Source organism: Sceloporus occidentalis, unplaced genomic scaffold (genome assembly GCF_023333645.1).
Source record: "Sceloporus occidentalis isolate IW3139 unplaced genomic scaffold, rSceOcc1.0.p SCAF_4, whole genome shotgun sequence".
Lineage (NCBI taxonomy): Eukaryota > Metazoa > Chordata > Lepidosauria > Squamata > Phrynosomatidae > Sceloporus > Sceloporus occidentalis.
In genome coordinates this window covers 68100739-68122487 of record NW_028316984.1, presented here as the reverse complement: position 1 = coordinate 68122487, position 21749 = coordinate 68100739, and the positions used below count along the sequence as shown (strand labels likewise).

General features: G+C 39.3%; 1 protein-coding gene across 5 annotated transcripts in view; it reads right to left on the bottom strand.

The window, feature by feature from the left end:
- Window positions 1-21749, bottom strand: part of MYLK (myosin light chain kinase) — a 206922-nt gene that overhangs the window by 70847 nt on the left and 114326 nt on the right. For all 5 annotated transcript variants that reach the window (XM_089520242.1, XM_089520243.1, XM_089520246.1 and 2 more), the window contains 2 exons: window positions 5937-6053; window positions 1277-1348 (listed from right to left, as the gene is read on the bottom strand). In XM_089520242.1, coding sequence (XP_089376368.1) covers window positions 1277-1348; window positions 5937-6053 — 189 coding nt within the window. The remainder of the gene's footprint in view (window positions 1-1276; window positions 1349-5936; window positions 6054-21749) is intronic.

Genomic DNA, 21749 nt, shown 5'->3' with positions numbered 1-21749 from the left:
TACCTTCCCCTTACAGCTGCTTGCACTTCCTTGGATGGTCCAGATTCATGAAAGAGGAGATGGGCAGAAGTATGTAAGAGGAGATTACAGAAAATAATCTCCTGGCTTCCTTGGCAGGAGCCTATTAACTCACAGAAGGTACAAAGAGGGATCAGCACATATCTGACAAAGTGAAGCAAAGGGAGAAAAGAAAATGCCATACATCGGAACACTTCAGCCAATTTCAAATACATGATCTCCTGCACGAAAATGTACCCAACTTGGGGGGGGGGGGCTATTTTTTCTGTTTGCCAAGAATAAAGGAGCTCCCTTAGGAACTTTCCTATTCTAAAAGCACAAGGATTTGACATGGAATACACCTTATTTAAACCAGCATTTCCACCTCTTAATTTTTACCATGTAAGACACTTTTATATGTACTCTAATAGCAAGAATTAAGATTCCTGTTGGCAGTTTAAAGAGTAACATTTTTATCCTGGGTAAGTGTTTGTAGACTACAGACTGCATAGAGATTCTGCCTAACAACATGGTGGCACAGTGGTTAAATGCCAGTAGTGCAGCCACTAACTCACAAACCATAATGTTGTAAATTCAATCCCTGCCAGAGGCTCAGGGTCAATGCAGCCTTGCATCCTTCCGAGGTCACTAAAATGAGAACCCAGCTTGTTGGAGGCAATTAGCTTACAGTTGTAAACTGCTTAGAGACCGCTCAGTGTGGTATGAAGTGGTACATAAATGAAGCTGCCATTGCTATTTCTGTGTTTCTCTCTAACAATATATATAATATAGAAACAATGCTGCTTGTGAAATTGAGCAGACGTCATCCTATACACTTGGCAGCTGGCAACACCAACCATCCATACAAAGTATGCCCCACCCTAGTCTGGGTGCAAAGAATTGACAGTGCTGCCTTCTCTTCTCTTCTCTTCTTTTTCTTTGGTGTGACTAGGCCTGCTGTCACAATAACAGCAATGCTTTGGGGAGTCAGGGCTGTGAGTGTGTCTATGTGCCTTGAAATTGTCTGTCTATTTATGGATGAATTATGGATGAAACCCATGCATTTCATATGCAAACTCCTTCCTCTTAAATATAGCCTACAGTCTCTGCTATTTGTTGGCACCTTCCCATCTAAGTACAACCAGGGCTGACCATGCTTAGCTTCCAAGATCAGAGGAGTTTTGATGTATTTAGGGTATTTAGGCCATCTGGGAGTCATGTACCTGGCCAAACACTTGCACAAATTCACCAAAAAGGTAGGAAAAGCAGAAGCGCTTACTCTCTGTTGACAGCACAGGAGAGAGTGAACTTTTTGGCTTTTTGCTCTTCTTTTCAGTTGCCTTTGAAGACTCTAAAATAAGAGGAAAGAAAAGGGACAGTTTAGAATTAAACCAGATATTTAAGCTACAGTGGAATGGCTGTGGTGAAAAGAGACCTCTGATTGGGCTGGAATACACATTAACATTGTTGGCTTTGAGATATTTAAACAAGTTTTAGTGTGCATAAACTGCATGGACAGACTAAGATCTGCAAGAAATAATAAAGAAAGCATTCTCTGCTGCTCAGGAGATATTGTGTTCAGAACTCTTTTAAGAAAACATGGATTAACTTAATACTGTAGAATGACAATGCAATATTGCTCCAGTCAGGCTACTGTGATTAAGTCTCAACAGGAGGATTTAAAGCACAGGGATCAACTGGAGAAGGCTTAGAGTAAAGGGGTTAGGAAAAAATAAGAGCATCAATGGAAAGCTGAAAGATTTCATCACTTTTCAGTTCAGGAATATAACAAAAGGTTATATTCAACTTCACATAACAAAAGGTTAATTACTAAAATTTGAAACAGGGTTATCTGAATGTCAAAGGTGGCCTGAAAGAAGGATTGTGCATAGTCCCAATAGGTAAAATGCTTTGTATATTTTATATAATTTTAAAACCAAATTTAATCAGAAGCAGAAATGGGAAAACACACACAGAAATGGGGAGGGGGCACATTTTAGAAACACATCTATCACTTGCCAGCAAGCTATGTATTCTTTTCATGTAAGAACCTCACTGATTTAAAAACCTGTAAATCCGAGATGGACCTTTTGGGTCCAGGGATTAATTTTGCCCTCTTGGACCAGTTACATGTCTCCTCCTTCTCACCTTTCCCCAGCCATGCTGCTGCAATTCAACAGCTAATCTTAGTGCCACATTTCAACAACAAACCACTAAAAAGCCTATAAAACAAGGACAAAATGCTTGTTTCAATGCAGTGCTCTTAGTTAGCCACTGAATTTCAGCAGCAAGCTGCTTAAACTCAATAAAAGCGACTATTTCCTGTTAGTTTTAAGGGTGTTGGTTTAGTAGTTCACTGCTGAATTTTGGTGGCACTGGGGGCTTTTCTGGAGGGGGAGGATAAAACAGTCTTGTGATGCATGTTGCTCACCCCTGGTGTAAATAGCCACTTGCCTAGGTCACCTAGAAGATAAGGACAGACACAGGAAATTTACAAAACTCAATTTCTTTTTGCCCCCTACTTGTTCAAGTCACAAAACGTAACATAAGAATGTATGCAGAAGTAGATTATTAAATAGGATACATGATGTAACAATTGAGAGACAGCCTGGTATAGTGGTTTGAGCTTTGGACTAAGACTCTGTAGACCAGGTTCGGATTCCAGTTTGTCCATGGAAACCCAGTAACCTCCCAGGATGGCCATGGCAACCCCACTCTGAAGAAATTTGCAAGAAAACCCTGTGATATGTTCGCTTTAGGGTCGTCATAAACTTGAAACAACTTGAAGGCACACAACAACAACAAATGATGTAACTACAAGATGAAGGTAACCAAATATGTGCCTGGGCAGTGCCTATAGGCTACAGTTGTTTCTTTCTTTCCTGGAAACTCACCAAACAATGGCTTAGGGACCGGCACTGGTCCAGGGACCACCACTTTGAGTAACACTGCCATAGAAGACAGGTAACATATACTTAGAGTAAATGCAATTTAAATTCTTCAGAGGATTTTCTTAGCATGACTTATAAATTTGTGTATCTGGGACAGGGACAGTTTCATTTCTGTTCCCTTCCTATGTTGTCCCTGGAATCTTCAACCATACAATGAACACTGCATTTCTCATCTTCGTCATGGTATCAAGAAATGTGTAGTAAAACCACAGGCATCATTTTCCTGACTTTTCAGAATACAGATAGCTTCTGAGCAATGAACATAGCAAAAGCAGTAGGGGAATAATTATTCCAAAATGAATCCAAAAATACAAATTGTGTTTATCCCCACAATAAATTCATGTTAAACCCTGAAGCTACTTAGGAAAATATTAGAGAAACCTTTGGACAAGGAAGCACCTATGAAGGATAGTGGAGACTTCCTACTGTTAGCAACATTTTATAGCATTGGTTTATGGATGTCTACAGGAATATGTGAATTCTTGCTTCCATCTGAGATAAATCACCTGTTCATTCTAGTCTTAGAAACTGAAGAAAACTGGGGAATAAGGGTGCCTTGACACTCTGCTGGTACCACTGTGGGGAAAGGTAGATATAGAGGCTGTCAAACCACCTAAGGTGACTTAGAAGGTTGAAATTCAGGACACATTTTAAGTATATTGGTAAAGCAGTTGAAGATATTGATGCCTGCCTTATATGGACTTTAGGGATCCTGAAGCACTTCTTGCAAGAGCCAGTGTCTTGTTTAATGCCCTTTACCAAGATTTAACCTCTTCATGAATTATCTACAAATGACTGACGAGCTATGTAATAGGGCAACAGATTCTGGAAGAGGATGAACAGTGGAGGCAGCCTGTGAGCATTTTAATTCCCTTGACTTTTAACTGGATGCTGAGAACTGACATGCCATCAATGCCTCTGGAATTCAGAACATAACTGCTCACTGTCCCATAACAAAATAGATGGGAAAGCCAGTATTTGTGATAAGACAACTGGAGGGATGAGGAGTGAAGCAAATCTAAGCCTCTTCAGTAAGAAATCACTTCTACTCTGAGTGGTGCCTGGATGCTTTCTTACCAGTCAGTGCCAGAAGGAAACTCTTGGCTGGAAGCTCTTGGAAGTATGAAAGGGTAGTGGAGAAAGGCTTTGGCAGCAATTTAGTTTTAAAAGAACATATGGAGAAGGAGCAGAATTAGAGATTTATAAAATAATGCATGTTCTTTCTTTCCACTATCACACATAATCCTAGAGTACAGAGTCATCCGATGGCTTAGGGTAGGCAAAAGGACATGTACAGAAATCGCTGCCATGAGAGTTTAAGAACAGATTAAAGACAAATCCATGAAGAAGTCTACCAATGGCTATGAGTCATAATGGCCATAGGGGACCTGCAGATTAAAAAGCAACACATCACAATGTAATACTATTTGCTAGAAAGCAACAGTAAGAGGGAGCTTTTGGATTTAAGCCCCACTGATGGGCTTTTATTTTTCAGGCATCTGTTTGGCCATTATGGAAAGCAGAAAAATGGATTACATTAGTAGCCCACAATCACTGATCTTCAGATGTTGTTGGACTACAACAACCATCACCCACAACAACTGGTCATGCTAGGCTGCATCTACACTGCAGAAATAATCCAGTGTGAGACTACCTTAACTGCCATGGTTCAGTGCTATGGAATTCTGTAGTTTACTGTGGCACCAAAGCTGTCTGAGAGAGAAGGCCAAATTCCTCACAAAACTACAGCTCCCAGAATTCCACAGTGTTGAGCCATGGCAGTTAAAGTGATCTCAAACTGGGTTAAAAATCATCTGCTAGTTAAAAATTATGGACATTCTAGATCCAGGAGCCCAGCATTGGGATGCATGTGGAGATGGAACTTTTGTCTGAACCAACACAGTTCTATACTGGTCCAAAGTGTAAACTCATCATTTGTCATTGTTGTTTTATTTTAAAAAGACCTCCACTTACTAAGATTACTCCAAATTGCATTTGTTATACCAGTACCTCCCTCTGAGGCTGAGAGAGTGTGACTTGCCTAAGGTCACCCAATGGGTTTCCATGGCCAAGTGGGGATTCGAATCCTGGTCTCAAGAGTCATAGTTCAGTGCTCAAATCACTGATGGTATATGTGTAATAACATTAATAAACTGCAATAATGGAAGAACTTAGGAACATAGAAACAACCCTGCAGGATGAGACCAAAGGCCCATCTAGTCCAGCATTCTGATCACACAGCATTTTGATTACATTCTGATTAATATTGCGGCTCATGGGAACAGCAACAAAAAAGATATTAATGCAACATTAATCCTGGAACTGGTCTACATGGTTTTTGCTCAGGGTGAGTTCAAGCGATTTTCAGAAATGCTTTGAGTCAAGCCTTGTACAGGTTGATGCCAAGGGAGCTTAGCACAAGCTATTGACTGCAGGATACCAGCTACAAGAAGCAACACTCTCACCAGAACCATTTTTTGTGGTAAAATCTCCCAGCTTCAATTTGATGGGTACCAGATCTAGCACAAAAGTATCTGTTTTTATTCATTTAATTCCTATATAACCCACAAATTGGCTCAATTGTTCCTGATGCATCTATTTACATGAGGCATTAAACTAACATGGAAACTCTGGATGTGGTACTGTGGTAACCCTGAAGAGTCTTTTGAGTAACCACAGAAGCATATTTTGGGAGTGTGAGTGTGGAGGCTCTTTAACTAAAGTGCACAACAATGTGAATGCAGGGCTGAGTTCCATATGGCTAGTGTGCTGTTTGTTTTAGGGATTGAATTACAAGATTTTCATGGAAGGAATGCAACAGAGAAAACATATAAATCCCACCTCCATTTTTTTTTTAATAATTACACAAATCAGAATCAGATTGGAAGAAGCTGGAGTTTGGCATAAACAGGGTTGTAACTGCCTCCATTGATGTAGAGGGTGGGGAAAGTTACTTCAGGGTTTTTCAGCTCTGGTCAGTACACTTACCTTCCACCGTCACATTACAAGTGCACTCTGATTTTCCTGAGGCATTCTCAGCTATGCATTTGTACTGGCCTTCATCTTCAGGAAAGGCTTTATCGATGATTAGTGAGCACAATGATCCTAATGGGAAAAAAAGAGAGGACAGAGATGAAGTAGGACCACCAGGCCTCCTAGTTTGCTGTAGTACAGAACTTTTCACACAATGACAATTAGTTCTTATTCTGTCAGGACCAGAAATTATGTAGAGAACCTCTGATAAGGCTTGTCTTTAATTTTAACACATTCATATGCAGAAAAACCAAAAAAGAAAACGTCTGCTTCTTTCCTTAGCCTTCATCTGTATGTATTCTTGTTTGCCAGCACCCCTTCCATTTCTCAGCCCCCTCTGGCTCCCTTGTAAAGAGGTGGGCAAAAGTGGCAGAAGAAATAACTAGATGCTAACCCCCCTCACACACATACACACAATGTGTGAGTGTGGTACAGAATGTTTGTAATGTAACATATAAAACACACACATTAAAGTAGCTTGTGATATATGATTTTAAAACAACAATAACAACAACTGAGAAATACTATAAGCCAAATCTAAGGACATGATTCCCATTATACTTGGGGCCTGAGACATTATAGTGGAGGGGAGCCTTGTGGCACTACTTGTTGCTGAGTTTACCAAGCAAGTCACTATCATTAATATTACTAGGCTGGCAAATATAACTTAAGTCACAAATAATTAAAGCATCAATTTTAAAAAAATTAGGAACATACCCTGCCAGCAAAATATCCCATTGAAACTCAGTGGGGGTGGCAGTCATATATCTATCAGAAAACTCTGTTTCCTTCCCTTTTCTATTTCAAACTAAAAAAACAAGTTGTGCTGGACATATGTTGCTTCATGCAAAGGCTACAAGCACCCCAGAAAGCTTCCTGGAAAGGTCAATGATATTATTTCTGAAAGTGCCCTACAGCTATGCCCAGTAGAAGTTGTCTGACTCTAGGGTGCTTCTGGAAATTACTCTGCTACCATTTTGGGTGGTTTCCTGAAACTTCTGCAGCTTTTTTAAAGATGCCATGGAACCTGCATTTTGTTTTCCAGAATGAAAAAGAAGTAAATGTAGCTCAGTTTTTTTGCAGTGGGGATGGGCTTTAACCCCATCAGTTGCAGGGTAACATTTCTAAAATATGAGCAATCACTATTCATTATGCCACAAATAGAACAGTTATCATCAAAATTACAGCAGAAAACAAGGAGTAATATTACGACTTGTTCCAAATTTTAATGTGTTTGGGAAGGGGACAGCTTTATTCATTACAATGTTATTTTCAATCCCTCATTAAGCTGTACCACTTGAGAATGCTGGGAGGGAGAAGCCATAGCTCAGTGACAGAACATATGCTTTGGAAACGTAAAGTCCTGAGTTCCATATTCTGCCAGTAAGGCTGGCAGATGATTTCTGTCTCAAAAAACATAGTGAAGTTGCTGCCAGTTAGTGTAGATAATACTGGGCTACATGAGCCAATGCTCTTATTTGGTATAAAATCATTTCCTAAGCTAGCAAACCATGTATCAGTTCTACTCATAACAGCTCCCCATGAATAAAGAAAGCTGATATATGAGGACAATGGTGGATTCACGCTTAATTTTTCCGCAATTGGGTGAAATATTAAGAAGAACAAACCCATACCAACACCCCATAGTACACTTTAACAAGACCTATACAGTGTATGATTCACCTGATTGTGAAAACAGACTTTTTCAAAGGTTCTGTATTTCTAGTATAACAGCTCATCCTCACTTATGTGCTTATTTCTACCTCCTCCAAATGTAGGTGCAATGACTTTACAACTTCATTTTGAGAAAACCAGTTTAAAAGTGCTTTTGATTTCTTGCAAAACTGCTTTAACAACAACTACTACAACAAAGCCCTTGTGGAAATGGGGTACTACTGTCACAATGTAAAAATTTCAGCAGCTTGAAAATCATAGTCGTTTCTATTTCCAAGCACTTGATCTCTCTCTCTCTCTCTCTCTCTCTCTAATCTGGTACAACAATTCACACTGCTGTCTACACTCTGGCATTCCTTCTATGCTTATTGATGCCCTGCCAAGTTATTATATGATCTATAGTATAATGAAACATATTCAAAGAAGAGTTCATCAGACTAAAACAACCACACAAGTCTAATTTTGCATATAACTGACATCATAGAATGTACAAACGTTGCAGGCATTTTCTGCATATAGACAGGATGAACTCATGAGATATCACATCTTAAGCTGTATGTAAATTTATCTTTCAGACACTGATGGTAAGACTGTAAGATTGACCATCAACCCTGCAGCCCTTATTTATCTCTGCTGTAGTAGTACTGTCTCAAGTCAAACAGGCTTTGCAAATAAGTGCAAAAAATGTTAAATTATAGACTGGGACAAAAATAAAATATGTGCTGGTGGGCAACCATATTCACCTTCAACTCTCTGAAAAACATTGTTTGCAAATGGACTTAGAACAGAGTGTGTTTTGATGGGAATTGTAATCCAACAACACTTAAGAACCCAAGATTGGGAACAAACTAATGAAATCCATTATTCTGCTTCCTACAATAGCCAAATAGATGTCTCTCACTAGGGTATGAAGATAAATGCTCTTTCCCATCTTGCTTCCAAGCAAATGGTAATAAATGGTGGTGTGTTTCTTTTGCATTCGGAGAAATTACCGGATGGCCATCATAACTAACAGCCATTCTCCCCACAGACAATGTGAACAGAGACAACTATTTCACTGAGAACAAATGGAAGGCTTCCATAGTTCCATAATGCAACCATTTTATTAGTATAATCAATGATATTAAAAAAGAAAATAGGTTTTTCATTGTCTAGACATAATGAGACTGAGGGGGGGAGGATTCTCATTGAGTCAGTGCCACAGCTAAAAGTCAAGCAAAGCAGAATATGTATGAATTGTTCCTTAGGACCAGAAGTGGAACTGAAGGAGAAAAAGAGCACCTTTTCTGGAGTTCAAAGATAGCAGCTACCAGGTGAATCTTACTTTAACACTGCAGTGGGAAAGTATCCAGCATCTTTCACCATGTCTGAGAGAGCAGTCTAATTTAGGGGACCCAGCTCTTCATTCCAGAAGAAGATAGCTGGAGACTTCATGAAAACCAGCTGGGAGGATGCAACGTCTACTTTCCAACACCTTCTGCTTGAGGCACTTGCCTCAATCTTCTTAATGTTAGGGCTGGCCTTTTTTTATGAATACAGCTCAGCATTCTTATTTGGCAGGAAAATGATCCTAATGTTGCAAGTTTGTTCTTATTTGAGACAGACAGACAGACAGACTGACATAAAACAGTGATGGAAACTAGTAACAGAACTTCCTTTTCCTATGCTCAAGATATTGTTTCATATGGGAATCTCTTTTCCAAGTCTCACTTTGTCTTAACACTCTCCTTCTTCTCAAATCAGGACTTCCTAAAGAAGAGGCAGGGAACTCTCTTGGTTTGGGAGTTGAAATTTCCCTCCCAACCAATATGCAGGGCCAGATGATGTCAAATGGTAGAGCTCAGTTGCACTCTGTCTTCCCCGCTAATAGCCCGTTCCAGTTTCTCAGTGCAGACAAAAGCTCAGAACCCTGCAACAATCTCTTTGCTCCTCACTATTCAATGAAAGAACAAGAAGTATGAGAAAAAGGAATCTCCATGTACAGTAATCCCAATCAATCACAAGTATGGATGCTACCACCCTCACCCTGCTCCATTCACCTTGGAGGAGGGTGCCAACAGGCATGGCAGAATCCCTGTGTGGCCACTGATGAATGATAAATGGGGATCGCTGCTGTGTATCTTCCCAACTGGGATGGAAAGGGGTGGAGCTTGGACAAGACCCTCCTCTAGGGCTTCCATGATCTAGAGGCTAGGCTTATGGGCTAATGGTTCTCCTCTCCTGTTCTAGGTGAAATAATCTGAACTGCACTTTCTAATTCTTAGAAGATATTTTCACAAAGCCACCAACCCATCATCCTGAACCTCAAGGGGCCCAGCCCATGCCAACTGTACACAACAGAATATGTGCAGAAAGAAAGTAATAGTGATCTGTGGACATAAAAATATACGAAGTGTTCAATGTCCAATATATTTCTCTCAAAGTTCTTTAAATAAACATACAAATAGAAAGGAAAGCTGTCTATATTTACTGCAGACACAAAACGTTCCGGAAAAGTTTTCTGCATTCTGTGACCTAGGCAATTGCTTCATTCCCTGAGCTTGAAGGCCAAATGTCTCTCAGTGAAGCATTTGGTATTTCCTCTACTAATGCCCTTGCTGACCTCCAGAGATGAGATTCTTTTCTCATAGTTCTGAGAAAACTCTGTCTGGTGACTCCAGTCAGGAATTTTGAATTTCTTGGCACCTTACAAAATAAAATCCCAGGAGAGACAATAACAAGATCGCTGTGAATGTTGACTCCCCACCCCCATCTGTTTATATAGCTGTCAGCCAACTAACAGTGCCTTGCAAAGGAAGTTTGCATGTCTGTAAAAAGAGAGCACTGAAATGCCTTGAGTCAGCTCCACTTGGGTACGAGACACAAAAGCATGGTCGAAATATTTATAGTGGGAAATCTATTGTAGTATCTTCAGCAATGCTATGAGAAAGTTCCAATCAACTGGAGAATTTAGAGGGAGATTGAGGATTACACACTCAAAGGCACACTCCCTGGAGTTTTGGGGTTTACATGAAGACACTGTTTAGTTTAACCAAAATAGCACAAACTTGGCTAAAGATTTCTAGCTCTTGCCAGCTTGATAGTCCATGAACTTCAATACAAATATACACACCATCAAAACAGGATCACTTTTGTATTTTACTTTCCTATCCTGGACAGAAAAATATGTTTCCCTCTCTCCCAGCTGCAATAACTCAAACTGTGTACCATGTACAGTTTTAGATGGCAAGAGATAATAAAAAGAATGCTGAAAACTGAGAATTGGTTATGTCTGGGGCTCAAAAAGAAATTATTTTGAGGATTAGTTAGCTTTACTGTCTTAAGGTCATGCAACACATTATTGTTTATGTGTCCTCAACTAGCTACATACCCATTTTCAAACAAACAAACAAACACCACATGCACTGTACTGCAGAAACATACTGGGGACTTTGCAGCAATCGTAACACATCATGGTGGATTTCCACAAAAGACATAACATGAAAAATATGTGTAACTGGTACAATATAAATGAGTGCTAATTTTCCAAATTTTACTACCAGAAGCAGTGGGTGGTGCTTTCAGTCCATTCCTGGATCCTCATAGGAAGCATAATCTATCTAGAATACCGTATATCTACAGGGTCCTTCATATTGTTAAAGCAACCATGGACTCTTTTATGAAATGTAAGGTACTGCACTTAGGGAGGGAAAAAATTAAATACATATATATAAGATGGGGAACATGTGGTTTAACAACAGTACAATGCACCCTTGGCTTACGTGGGGAATTTGTTCCAGACCCCCCCGCGTAAGCCAAATACCGTGCATGCTCAAGCCCCATTCAAGTGAATGGGGCTCGTGCATGTGGTGGTGGGGCGGTGCACGCGCGCCCCATTCATCCAAATGGGACACACTGCCCCTTGCGCCCAGTGTGACTTTGCACATATGCTCAAAGCCGCGTATAACGCAGGCGCACTGCACATGTAAAAGGGATCTAGTAGACCTAGTAGACCACAAGTTGAACATGAGTCAACAGTGGGATGCGGCAGCTAAAAAGGCCAATGCAATTTTAGGCTGCATCAACAGAAGTATAGTGTCTAGATCAAGGAAAGTTAATAGTGCCACTCTATTCTACTTTGGTCAGGCCTCACATGGAACACTGTGTCCAGTTCTGGGCACCACAATTCAAAAAGGATGCTGACAAGCTAGAGAGTGCCCAGACGAGGGTGACCACAATGGTGAAGGATCTGGAAACCATGCACTATGAGGAGAGACTTAGGGAGCTGGGGATGTTTAGCCTGGAGAAGAGATGTGATATGATAGCCCTGTTTAATTGAAGGAGAGTCATATTGAGGATGGAGCAAGCTTGTTTTCTGCTGCTCCAGAGAATAGGACCTAGAACAATGGATACAAGCTACAAAAACAAAACAAAACAAAACAAAACAAAACAAGATTCCACCTGACCATTAGGAGGAACTTTCTTACAGTAAGAGCTGTTCAACAGTGGAACACACTCCTTGAAGAGTAGTGGAGTGTTGTTCTTTGGAGGTTTTTAAACAGAGGCTAGATGGCCATCTCTTAGGGTGCTTTAATTGTGAGTTCCTGCGTGGCAGGGGGTTGGACTGGATAGCCCTTGTGGTCTATGATTCTATGATTCCTCTTTAACTTTATGATTCTTCTGTAACTGCAATGATTGCATCCTATGGAATCCTTGGTTTTGCAGTTGAAGGAGGAGCATTTATAATTTTCAGTGAGAGAGCTTCTATGGTACCTCTGGCCAAATGACAAATCCCAGAATTCCATAAAATGAAGCCATGGCTGTTAAAGTAGTATCTTAGTGCTATAACTCTGTAGTGCAAAAATGCCCCCAAGTTGTAACACAGATAAAATGTGTCTACCTTTACACACAGCAACAATGGCAATCTGATATTGTTCATCTGCTCATTCATTTACCCAGCCTACAGGAAGGTTAAGGAGGAGTTCTGTTTCCTTCTAGAAACTGGAGACAGAGATTTTACATAATGACAGATAAGGAACAACTAGGATGACCATGGCTATCTCATCTGCTATGTTACTGCTGCATTTAAAAAGTGCATACTCCTCCATGTTCCTTTGTGGTAATAGCAGTGGTTACTGCAGCATGGGAAACATCTCTGATGATAGTTTCTGAGCAGAAACTATTCCCAAATCCACCCACCCACTAATTTTATGTAATTTATTTATTTAATTTATATGCTGCCTTTCTCCCCAAATGGGGAAAATACCTTAATAAAATTTTAAACAGAATTTTAAAAATCCCCCTCTATACTATATAAAACTATTAAAAAGCCATATAAAAGATTTTAAAATAAATAAAATTCATATCTCACTTGAGATTTGAATGAGGGGGGCTCTGAAGGAAGGGGGAATGTTATTCTGCTGCTGATTTGCAAAGTAATTAAGATGAAGGAGAGAAACATCTGTTTAGTAACTTAAAACATCAAAAGAACTAGAAAACCTTGGTTCCAGATGGCTGGAACCATAGCTACTGCTTCATGTCCCACTAAGAAAACATCTGGCAATGTGCACATGATTCTATGTTGTTCATCCAGTGTTTCCAAAATAATCATTTCTATTTCCAAATTTGTACAAATCCTACCCATTCAATGAGGCAAGTTAAAAAAAAAGAGTATACTAGAAAGATACAAGGAGTAGAGAAGGTTTGTACTTGTAAGATAATTAACAAGCAATCCTTTGATGAAGGTTGAGGGGAAATCAATTAAAAATGAATGATACTATATTCCCATTAATAATGTATTTTAATAGTAATAATCACTGTTGGAGATGTAAAAATAATACTGGGATTCCTTTAAATTTGCTGCAGTTTAGTAACCAAATGGAAACTACCCACATAATTACTGGATATGAAACACTTTTCTATCTTTTATTTTCCTAAACAGTTTGAATCTAGATATGACAATTCTATTTAAATTATGTATGGTAGCCAGTCTGTCTTCAGAATATTAGACCTATAAATGGTAACGTTCAGCAGAAACAATGGACATGTGTTGATGTATAATATAATACACTATAGAAGACAATGTGAGATGGAATACCCCTTCATGATACTGTACAAAAAGGGGATTAGACTAGATAATCTCCAAGGTCGCCTCCGACATTATGATTCTATACCATTACTTTACAGTGCATTGGAATTGACTATATCAACATAAAAATCATGTCAAGAAGTACTGCTTTTGGTATAATTTTATTAGGTTGGCAACATTTTTGTTTTTATCTTTTAAAAATACAGACTTTCAGATTTTCCACCACGTCCTTCTGTGGTGGTGGGATCATGTGTTCCTGTGAGGAAAGAGGGTATGTTGACAGTGCTGTTGGTAGGATCTTCCATGTCAGACAGGCTTTTGCTCAGGGTTAAATATGTCAAACAGCTACTGGGCAGCAGCAATGTGGGGCAGGTGGGTGAAACTGGCAGAGGATCTCTCAGAGACAATGGCAGTGACACCATAGCTAACATCTATTAGTACTGAGCAAAAGAAGACAATGAAGTCTTTTATCTTGAAAACCTTATGATAAGACAGCTCAAAATGAAACTAGAGATAACGTCAGAAGATGAGACTCCCAGGCTCGAAGGCACTCAACAAGCAAATAGGAGTAGTATTGTGGCGATGCAACTGGACTCATGCTGAAAGGAAATTCAGTTGTTGATGTGCTCAGAGGTAAAAGGAAAATCCAAAGCTGCACAACACGTATTATAGGAACATGGAATGTGAGAAGCATGAATCAGAGAAGCTAGACATAGTAAAATGAGACATGGAACTTGTAAACATTGCAAAACTTGTGTTGAGTGAGCTAAAGTGGACAGGAATGGGACATCATCATTCAAATAATTACACAGTATTTTACTCAAGAAATGAAAATCTAAGAAAAAATGGAGTTGCATCAATTGTGAGAAGAGATGTGGCTAAAGCAGTCAAAGGATATAATGCAAAGTATGACTGAATACTATCAATAAGACAAAGGAAAACCCATCAATATAACCATATTCCAAGCTTATGTTCCAAACACAGGGGCGGAAAAGGAAGATTCTACAGAAGGAAATTGATCATATACCAAAACAGGGCATGTTGTTAAATCATAGGTGACTGGGACACAAAAGTAGGAAACAGAGCAAATCAAACATCGTAGGAGATTTTGAGCTAGGATCAAGAAAAGACGCACTAGAACAACTGATTTTGTGAAGCCAACAGTTTGTTCATCACAAACATATTATTCAGGCAATCAAAGAGGTGACTGCTACACGGGCATCACCTGATAGCTAATTCAGAAATCAGATAACATACATAATTGGAAGCAGAAGATGGAGAAGCTCCATTCTCTTTGCAAAAAGAAGACCAAGAGCAGATTACTGCACAGACCATGAACTGCTAATATAAAAAAATAGAATAAAGGTAAAGAAGAATACCCAATCAATCATTGTGCTAAAATGTAACCTAAAGACTTCTTGTACAATTTTAAAATGATATAAAATTGATTTGAACTATTAAATTTAATTGACTAGGAATCAGAAGAACTCTGGACTGAAGGCAAAGCCTTGTTCCTAAATAGGTCTAACAAATGAAAATGATATATATGTATACATACTATTTCAAAGCAGTGTTGCAGCCCTAAAATCCCTTCTTTATCCCCAAGGACTAGAAAGGATTTGCCAGGCTTTCAGATGTAGCAGTCTAGGTCACAAACATGAATTCAAAAAAGGCATTTCTTGATTGCCTGTTCACAAAGGAATGTATGCCATTTTAAACATGGTCCTTCCCAACTGCAGTTTTTATATATCATATTGATATTAAAAACAATTCTAAAAATCTGTTGATTAATGAAGGCAGCTTTTAATTGCCCAAAATCTATTTAACTGATCAATTACCAACTGTTGTGAACTCATACTGAAAGTGTGGAAGGCGACCAAAAAGAGTCCTAAAGCTTGATTCTGATTAGCCTTTTTGTACTAGAATAAAGAGACAACTCAAATATAGCTTTGTAAGAATTAAGCCCATTAAGGTGAGTTATCCCCAAGTAGCATTAAGCCATCTATTCTCTATTGCACCAGACTTTTTTTTAGCAGAGGACAACCAAGCAGGATTAGATTCAAAGCTTATTAAATGTTGCTCCGAGATTGCCTGAAATGACAGCCATACAAGGCATCAAGTCTAGGCATGTTGCCCTTTCACCACACCCATATCAAGGCATGGATATTACAGGCCACAACCTACTGGTAAGTGCATTATTTTCCATCACTGAACTCAGCAAGATTAAGATGCCTTTCCTTGACCACAAAGAATTTGTGATTTATAACTGGGCCACAATTTTTGCTCTGGGTAATTAGAGCATTAGTGTTTTTTTTTAAGTTGATGCTGGTTAGAAATAAAATCAGATCAATGCTACTCTCTTTCTTACATAGGTATATACAGTGCGCCCGCATTTTACGTGGGCACACCATATGCGGCTTTCAGCATATACTGAAAGCCACGCCAGAAGAGGCCGTTGCGCACCCCGGAAGAAGTAATGGGGCGCGCGCCACTGCACCACTGCGTACCATGGGTGCAAGCCCCATTACTTCCTATGGGGCTTCAGCATACACTGATTTCCCCTTACGCTGAGGGATCCTGAGGGAGGGCGCACTGTACTTCTGAATAGTCTAGAAATTTAGGTTTAAAAATTGACCCAAAAACCTTTAGTCAACCTATCTACAGGTCAATGTAAGTACTGTACTTTAACTCATATAACCATCCCCTGGTGAAAGGCAAGAGTTTAATCTGCCCTGGAAGCAATGACCCCCTTCTACTCTCTCATCCACCTAGCCTTTAGTATGAGCACAAATCATTATGCCTGCTGGAATTCTGTAAGTTCTTTGGTGTTGTTTTCCTTTGCTTTGTCCTTTACACCTTCATTACATGCCTCTAAGTTTTACCCTTGACTTATCCATGGGTCATGTTAAAATCCATAATTTTGGCCCCCAAACCTGCCCTTGACTTATATATGAGGTTGATTTATAGTCAATATATAGTTATGGTTTAAAACAAGGCTGCAGGGGACCAATCTCCTATCAAAGGATGCATTCAACCTACTTTTTTGAGATGCATCCTTGATGGGAGTGTATCTGATAAAGTAGGATGAAGTTCACAAAAGCTTATACTACATACAGCTTGTGAGTTTTAAGGTGCCACAACACTTTGGATTGATATCATCAAGAATCAGCTGTTGTAGGCTGCATGCTAGAGTAAGTGAAGCTAAAACTAGAACTGAGCAGGCCAGAATGAAAGTGGGCAGGCCACCCTTTTTTCTCTGTCCTTCTGCCTTTGTTCACTCCCACAACTCTGTCCCTCCATGCTTTCTTTCTCCCTCATACGTCCTGCCCTAGGGCATGGGAAGATCAGTCTTGCCAAAGGTTTGAACAGATAAACTTGTGGGGGGCTTTCCTCTCCTGTTCTTGCTGTGTTCATTTTGGTTCCTTCCATTTGCTCTCCCCTGGAGCTCTCATAGTTGCACTAAAACAAGGGCCACACCTGCATTGAAAGTAGGATTGAAACACATAGAAATTCACTATTCCAACAAAGCATGAAAAACATCTGCAGGTCCTTCATATCAGTTCTACTCAGTGGTGATCCTGGACTGGTATTGCCTGCCAGCCTGCAATCAGCTTCCAGCAAAGAAAGAAACAAACAGGTGTAGTTTCCAGACAGAAATATGGTACTGGTACTTGGCACATTAGTGGGAAAAAGTCAGTCTACCACATCAAATAGCCTGAGAGGCACTACTTTGTACAGTATTTACATTGATGCCTTATATTTTTCTCACTGACAGTGCAGCCCCTTCTCTCTTCATTTGGCAATGGGAGAGATTTCCAGCATCACTCTTCTTCTAAAGGGAATACCAAAACTTATGACATTATGAGGACAATAGCAACACAGCTGCAAAACTGAGTTAAAGAACATTCTGCTTTTCCTATATGTTTCATTTGGCTTAAAGCAAACGCCACATATTAAGAATGACAGTTTTGATAATGTAAAGAATGGGAAATATGTTTCACCAGTAGAAGATGTGAAGAGAAGCATGTGGCAGAGGGCAAACTGGCATTAGAAAGGATATCTAACAGTTCTATATATTTATTTATTATTGAACTTATATGCCATCTTTCTCCTTGCACAGAACCCCAGATAGCTATCACTTAACACACACAGATAACATTTTAGAATCTATTTAGTTATAGGGGAAAACGGTATACAAATAAAATTTATTATTATTATTATTATTATTATTATTAAACTTGAGGTTGGCTACTTCCTAGTGATGGGTGCAGCATATTGGATCTTCCAAGTATACCAGAAACTGTACATTACAGCATTAAGTTTTGGCTAACATCATGATGAGGAAAGTTAATTGTCCTCCAAAACTGGTCCACCGAATTTCAGTGGTACAGCAACAGTGAAAAACCCAACTGTATTTCTCTTTAGCAACAAGAATTGTGCACAGTGCATGACTTGTTTTAAAGCAGGATTGCATTTCTAGGACTACAGTTCTACTTTAAAAGAAGTTGCTTTCACAACTTTTTAAAGGCATTGATGGCACAGCAGCATTATGGGAATTGGTAGCAGAGCAGAGCACGAGACTACTCCCTGCCATACACCTATGTGCATTCAATGCAGTCATTGGTTTCCTATGGAGATTTCAATGATTCAGGTGTGGTTGGAATCTGTTACTTCAACAGAACTCTGCTCCCTTACAGACCTCTTTTAATATATCCTAGTGAAGGCTTGAATTGGTTTTGTGGTGTGTCACATAACAATAAGAGGAGAAAGGTGAGCAATCCTGCAGTTATGTAAAAAAATGTTCAGGACTAGTGATGTCACAGCAGCAGCGTAACTGGTTTACACAACTCTAGCCTGCTCGTTCTGCCAATGGTCATTTTGTTTCTGAGGAGCAGCTCCCACCCACTTTCTTCAAATTGATAAGCCCACAAATTTCCCTTAGTTAAAGGATATGTGACAGTGGGAACTTTGAAATTTAACTTTAGAGGCACAGAAATTATTCTTTAAACACAAGTCAGCAGAAAGGATATTCTTGTAATTGCATAATCCAGGTTGCCAAAAGGAGAAATTTAGGGTTTATTTTAAATGATAGAAAACAAAACACTCCTGCATTTCTATGCAGACACTTAATACTGCTGTAATTCAGACTTTATTTAGCTAAAGTTTAGAGTGCAGTCAGATCATATTCTGCATCAGTTAGATTCTCCAAGATAAATTTTCACTGTGATAGAAACTGTATTACAATCAATGAAATTTTTGGGCTGATGACAGAATTTTATGGCTACAATATTTGTACAACTACACTAGCATGCATACATTCTATGCAAAATGCAGTACCCAACTAAGGAATGCTAATTTAGCAAACAGAACAGTCATTTACTTAAAAATAAAGTATATATACTTTTAAAAGGAAGTAGTGGTGCCTTTAAGATGAAGTGAAATGGTTTCATTTTAAAAAGCATGAACTTTTGTATGCAATTACCAACCCTGTCATATATGGAAGCTTGTGCTACAAGTCAGAGAAATCAGTGAACAGAATGTTTATTTTTAGAACAGTTACCTCTTCTATGAACTGGACATTGGAAAATTCAGACTGCAATAATAAAAGGCAAACAGCTATTTATAAGAATTATTTCCATGCCATTCTTATCCTGTGAACTGAGGCTGTGCTCCACGGATATCTCAAAACTACAGTTAGGTGGCACATATAACATACAATTAAACTGCTTTAATGTCACTGGTATCAACATGGGAAATTTCTAGTAATTTGGCATGCTAGCAAGCTGTACAGTATCACTACTAAGTGATGCAGATACAGTTTAAGACCTACTTCTCACTGAGTTAGTTGTACCAGCTTATGGAATGTTTTTCCATAAAGAAATATGTAAATCCTGACTCCCATGTAGAAATTAGCATGCCTGGGAAAAGATTAAATAACTATTCTCCTGGAGATCTAGTTTAGATCTATTGGGATTTTTTTCAGAGAGAAGTATTCTACCATGTGAATTGGTGTAGTCCAGACATTCATTTATCTCTTAAGGGAAACCAAGGCTTTAAAAGAAGCTAACTTCCTCTTGTTGTTGTTTTAAATTAAACTGAAAATATAATATTGTGGATAAACCAAATTTAAATTAAAAAAAAAAACATTATGGTTAAACCTTAAACTTCCACGAGTGTATTGATTTTCCCTGACATAACACCAAAACTGAGCTTAACAACACATATGAATGTTCCTTTCATTAGTCTCCCACAATATATGGCAAGACAGTTGTTCCAGTAAAATCTGTGTAGAACTCTACAAGAAGCAAAGCAAAGACATACTTCAAACAATTTATTTTCAGGGTCCCTTTCGCAACATACAGTTATCTTGCTATGATTCCCCTTTAACTGTCATGGTGGCAACCTATGGAATCCTGGGATTTGCAGTTTAGAGAAGGGTATTTAGAATTCTCAGCCAAAGAGCTTCTCCAGTGCCTGTGAACAAACTACAAATCCCAAGATTCCATAGAATGTTGCCATGGCAGCTAAAGAAGAACCATATTGCTATAATTGTGGAGGGTGAAAGGGCCCTAGAACCAGGCCTCCAATCTCTGACTCAAAAGCTTGCCCCTCACCATTATCCGGAGTTGGTACACAGTGACAACAGGAATGTTTGGTTGACTAGCCCCACAAACCAAGATTAATTTCTAATTGATATTGACAAGCAGGGCCGTGTCCAGAACAGAGCAACCAAAATGGTGTGAGGTCTGGAAACCATGCCCTATGAGGAGCAGTCTAGGGAGCTGGGTATATTTAGCCTGGAGAAGAGAAGGTTAAGTAGTGACATGATAACCCTGTTTAGAAATTTGAAGGGGTGTCATATTGAGGAAGGAGCAAGCTTGTTTTCTGCTGCTCCAGAAAACAGGACCTGGAACAATGGATGCAAACCACAGGAAAAGAGATTCCACCTCAACATTAGGAAGAACTTCCTGACAGTAAGAGCTGTTCAACAGTGGAATGCACTCCCTCGGAGTATAGTGGAGTCTCCTTCCTTAGAGGTCTTTAAACAGAGGCTGGATGGCCATCTGTCAGGAGTGCTTTGATTGTGTATCCCTGCATGGCAGGGATTGGATTAGATGCCTCCTGTGGTCTCTTCAAACTCTATGATTCTATGAAACCACTAGATCTCCTGATGCTGCGCTGAGTGTTGCCACCTGTTTGCTTGTTCATCAGCTCTCTGGACACAGAAAGGTAGCAGGGGATAAGTAAGGACGTTATCAGACAAGGGAAATTGGAAGTATAATGCAATGGCAATCCAAATGCAATCATGGGGTTTAATGTTATTGCATGAGAGGTGATCACACACAATTTCGGGCAATGGTAAGCTTTTTTTGGGCAATGGTAAGTCAGTTCAAATGCAATTCGAATTCACTTAAATTCGCTGAACTAGCGAATTCATGTGAATGCGTTCTGGCTCCACTTTCTTTTCATTTGAAATTAAGAGAAATTCCTCCCATGTGATAAACTCCTAACAGTAGGTGATTCTTGCTTACTGCCTAGTCTTCTCTCTGTCACTCTTATCTTACCCCTGGATCTGGGGCAAGTGGAAGTTGCTGTACAAAATATCTGGCGGACACCAGACTTTCTACTCCTTTCCTATGTTTAACAAACTGAAGCATTTCAGTTTATTAAACATGTTCTGGGCAGTGCACCTGTAACACTAATTTAACTCCCTCAAGAAATATAAGTCAGTATATATAACATACAATTCCTGCAAAACAGCTGGATAGGGAATACCTTTGATCCTATATATTTTATGAAAACAAGCTGTTATCTTCAATAAAGCATTTCTCCACTCTATCTATCCATCCATCCATCCGTCCGTCCATCTAGATAAACATCTAGACAGATGGATAGATAGCATTAAAACAACTATTCTGAATATACAGAGAATAAACTTCCTTAAATCTTCTCAAAGAAGATATATTCCAGGCTAGAACTCCAGAACAGTATAAATCTACCCAAACACATTTCTTTTCTTGAAGAGT